The sequence below is a fragment of the Nestor notabilis genome, unplaced genomic scaffold (assembly GCF_000696875.1).
Source record: "Nestor notabilis isolate BGI_N333 unplaced genomic scaffold, ASM69687v1 scaffold16673, whole genome shotgun sequence".
In the NCBI taxonomy this organism is placed as follows: Eukaryota; Metazoa; Chordata; class Aves; order Psittaciformes; family Psittacidae; genus Nestor; species Nestor notabilis.
This window is the reverse complement of record NW_009921616.1, coordinates 1,465-5,165: the sequence shown is the minus strand read 5'-3', so window position 1 is coordinate 5,165 and position 3,701 is coordinate 1,465. Positions and strand designations below refer to the sequence as shown.

At 59.4% G+C, this 3,701-nt stretch overlaps 2 protein-coding genes across 2 annotated transcripts in view; one reads left to right on the top strand and one right to left on the bottom strand.

Moving 5' to 3' along the window:
• Positions 1-608, top strand: part of DGKK (diacylglycerol kinase, kappa) — a 9,322-nt gene extending 8,714 nt beyond the window's left edge. The window contains exons 21-22 of the mRNA XM_010011230.1: positions 91-221; positions 534-608. Coding sequence (XP_010009532.1) covers positions 91-221; positions 534-608 — 206 coding nt within the window. The remainder of the gene's footprint in view (positions 1-90; positions 222-533) is intronic.
• A 713-nt stretch (positions 609-1,321) lies between these two features.
• CCNB3 (cyclin B3) overlaps positions 1,322-3,701 on the bottom strand; it is a 3,759-nt gene continuing 1,379 nt past the window's right edge. Inside the window, exons 5-11 of the mRNA XM_010011229.1 lie at positions 3,501-3,599; positions 3,274-3,366; positions 2,886-3,023; positions 2,273-2,428; positions 1,855-2,003; positions 1,535-1,666; positions 1,322-1,394 (exon numbers count right to left, since the gene is read on the bottom strand). Coding sequence (XP_010009531.1) covers positions 1,322-1,394; positions 1,535-1,666; positions 1,855-2,003; positions 2,273-2,428; positions 2,886-3,023; positions 3,274-3,366; positions 3,501-3,599 — 840 coding nt within the window. The remainder of the gene's footprint in view (positions 1,395-1,534; positions 1,667-1,854; positions 2,004-2,272; positions 2,429-2,885; positions 3,024-3,273; positions 3,367-3,500; positions 3,600-3,701) is intronic.

Here is a 3,701-nt window from a genome sequence, read left to right as displayed (position 1 = left end):
CCTGCCCCACCACTGCCCTCGGTGCCTGCCCTTCTGTGTCCCACTGCCTCACAGGGGCCCATCCACCTCTGTGATTTTCCTCCCTGCTAGCAGACAAGTGGGGCTCCGAGGAGGTGGCAGCTTGGCTGGAAGCGCTCGGGTTAGGGGAGTACAGAGAAATTTTTGTCCGGCATGACATCCAGGGCTCTGAGTTGATCCTGCTGGAGAGGAGAGACCTGAAGGTACAACCCTTCTTGTGCACTGCTTGCTTGGCTGGCATGCAGGGGGTGGGAACAGGGGAGGGGGCTGGCCCTGGCCATCCAGCTTGCAAAGCTCTGAATGCCTATAGCAGGATCAACAGTACCATGCCTGCTCCTGCCCCAAGGCATGGGGACATGCCTGTAAGAGGACAGAGGGTTCCTAGCAGGGAGCGTGCTCTGGCAGGGAGCATGGGAAGAGCTGGGGTTTGCAACCCTGTCCTCCATGCTGCAGCTTGCGCACAGCAAGAGCTGGGCCACTATGAGCACAGCAGCAGCCCTCTCTCCTCCCTGCAGGACCTGGGCATCACCAAAGTGGGCCACATGAAGAGAATCCTCCAGGCCATTAAGGAGCTCAGCAACCTGCTCTAGGCCATGCTGTGTGCTGCCCATAAGGAACCAGGGGTCGGGCAGGGGGGGGCGCAAGGTCCCTGCTGTGCCCTGTGCGTGTGGAGCGCCCCTGCTTGCCTTGCTTTGTCTGTTTGTCCCCCACTGTCCCTGGAGCCGCCGCTTGTCCCCAAGCCTGTGGGGCTGGAAACACTGAAACTGAGGTCTAACCCTCTATACAGCCCCTGGCAGCATCACTAGAGGAGCTGGGGCTGCTGTGTGTGTGCCCAAGCTGTGGCCAAAGCAGAGATTCCCCGTTCCCACATGGGTATTTAAGCTGTGTAAATATCTGGAGAAGAGACAGAGACACTCATTGCTGCTGCTTGTGTAGTGTCATTACTGAGGGGAAGCCATGGGGTGTGTGGGGGTGAAGGGACTTAGCTCCTTCCAGCCTTCACCCCTCAGCTTCCTGCTCCCCACCATCCAACAAGCTTCCTGCTTCCCATCATGCACCAATCCACTAGCCCCTACCCCAACCCAGCACGGGGAACTGCAGCGTAGTCTCCACCATCACTGCCCGTGGTCCCAGCACCAACACCAGCCACCACATAAGACAAACACAGTATTTTATTCACAGCTACATGAGTTTTCTTTTTTTTTTAATCCCACTCCCTCCCCTTTAGTTAAAATTGTTCTTTATGTACATGGTGCTCCCTCGCCAGAGAGGAGCTATTTACAGGCTATGTACAGAGACAGGGCTAGCAGCTCTTCAGTATCTCCTCCAGCTTGAGCATGTCCATGGGGGTGACCTTGGCAACCTCAAAGAAGACCCTGGAAGGAAGCTCGTTGGCTTAGACCTCAGCTACAGCCCTGTCCCCACCTATCAGGGCCCCACGGTTCCCTGCAGCACCCCAGGGCACATGGTGGTGGTGCCACCCTGCACGGAGAGGGCAGAGCCCTGTGACGCTCACCTGTGTGAGTACTTGGTGCGCACAGCCTTCAGCTTGTCCCGGGGCTGGTATGTGAGCAGGAAATTCAGCCTCTTGACCAGGGGGTGCAGGTCCTGGGAACGGTACCCACTGTAGTACTCCAGCGTGGGGGTCTGCAAAGTGACAGCAGGGCTGGGCTGGGTCCTCTCAGTGAGAGCATAGCTGTCATCTTCCCTCTCCAGCCCCCAAACCTGAGCATAGTGCTGGAGCATCACCCATGTGCACTGGTCCATCCACTCCCGCACCCCGTGGTGCCTCCCCAGGCACCTCAGCAGGGACATGGGGCTGGGCAGGTACTTCCCCAGCCACCAAGGTTCTTCATGGTGAGCGCCAGCAGCAGGCAGCTGGCAGCCAGCTTTGAGGGGCTCTCCCGGGCATAGTCATACTCCTGCAGGGTCATCTCACAGAGGAAGCGGGCCAGCGTCAGCGTCTCCATGGTGGCACGGGCGCACTGTGGCCAGGCAAGCATGCAGGGAAGGCCTCAGCCTCTACAGCAATGCTGCTTCCTCCCCCTTCCCCCCCTTTTGGGGATCTAGTGTTGCCTCTGGGGTACAGGACACAGATCCCACACCCCACCAGCATCCTCACTCCTCAATCCTGGCCAAACCCTTCCTTGTTGTGAGCCCCAGGCCTCAGGGATGCATGTCACCCCCCTGGGGAGCCAGCACATGGGGTGCTTGGAGGCACTGTGAGACCAGCCCATCCTCCTGCTGCACCCACCTTGGCAAAGCGCCGTAGGAAGCGGTAGGGGATGGGGATGTTGATGTCGAACTTGAGGGTGCTGAGGATGCTCATCTCCATAGCAATGAGCTCTTCCCGCTTGTAGGCATCGTCACAGATGTAGAGGAAGTCATCCACGCATGGCGGGCACCGCTCCTAGTGGGGCACAACCACTCAGCACCCTAACAGGGCTCATCCAGGCACCACCCAGGAAACCCTACCAGTCTACAGGCCCTGTAAGGGTTCATGCCTTGCCAGACCCTGAAAAGACTGTTACAACACCCACTGGGCCTTGTGTGTCTCCTGCACTGCCCCAGCCCTTGGCAGTGACTCAAAGCCTTGCTTGCCTGAGGGGAGCTTGGATGTCCTGGTGATCTCTGGCAGAATAGAGAGAAGGCAGGTCTCCAGTGACACCAGGAGACAGGATCCAGCCCACCAGGACTGCATTTGCAGCCCTTTGGCATAGGAAGGGTCAACACAAGGACAGGCATGCCACCCCAAGCTGCTCCCAGGGCAGTGGCCTGGCACCACAGGGACCTGGCCTTCTCCAATGACCTGTGGGGATCAGGAACGTACAGCCCCCTCCACCCCAGCACAGCACACGAGGAGTCACCTCAAATTTGGAGGCAATGAGTATGGCAGTGGAGCCGATGAGCTGCAGCTTGTCCCTCATGCTCACCACCTCCACCAGGTAGTGGTCCACCAGCTTCACAGCCAGATACAGCGTCTCGTGGTTCAGCTCAAAGTTCTCCTGCAGCGATGGGGTCAGGAGGCAGTGTCAGGCAGAAGCCAGACCCACCTGGCCCCCCCAGCTCCATCTCAGGGACCAGAAGCGCCCATGGGGCCAGGCTTACCCCCAACCTGGGGAGTGGCAAGGTCAGCTCTGCACTGGGGACACCCACAGGTGCCTCTGCCACCACACTGAGATCCTCCCCCTGCCAAAGGCGGGTTGGGGTAGATCTGCAGAAGGCCGTGCCTCCTCCCCATGCCCTAGTACATACCTGCACCTCCACCATCCAGTCCACCAGGATGGCACGCATGTCCCCGCTGATGTCTGGTTGCTTCTCCATGTAGTCAGGGAGTATAAACTTCTCCTGCCAAGGTACCAGCTGTCAGGGACTCACCGGGCACCAGCACCCTCAAGCGAGCCCCCTCCTGCCCCATGCACACCTCCAGGCAGCGGCTGGCCCTGCTCATACCAGTGCATGCCCCAGCAGGCATCACCCACCTCTCTTCCCTGCATGTACTCGAAGATGTCCTTGGCGTACTCGGCATTGGCATAGGGGTCACCCAGCTGCTCCTTGTCAATGTCCTCCACAGCAGGCACCTGGTGGGACAGAGCCAGCAGTCAGGGGACAACCTTGAGCCCTGTGTGTGCTGGCCACTCCTTCAGGGCAAAGCTGCTGGACCTCTGGTCCCCATCACCCTG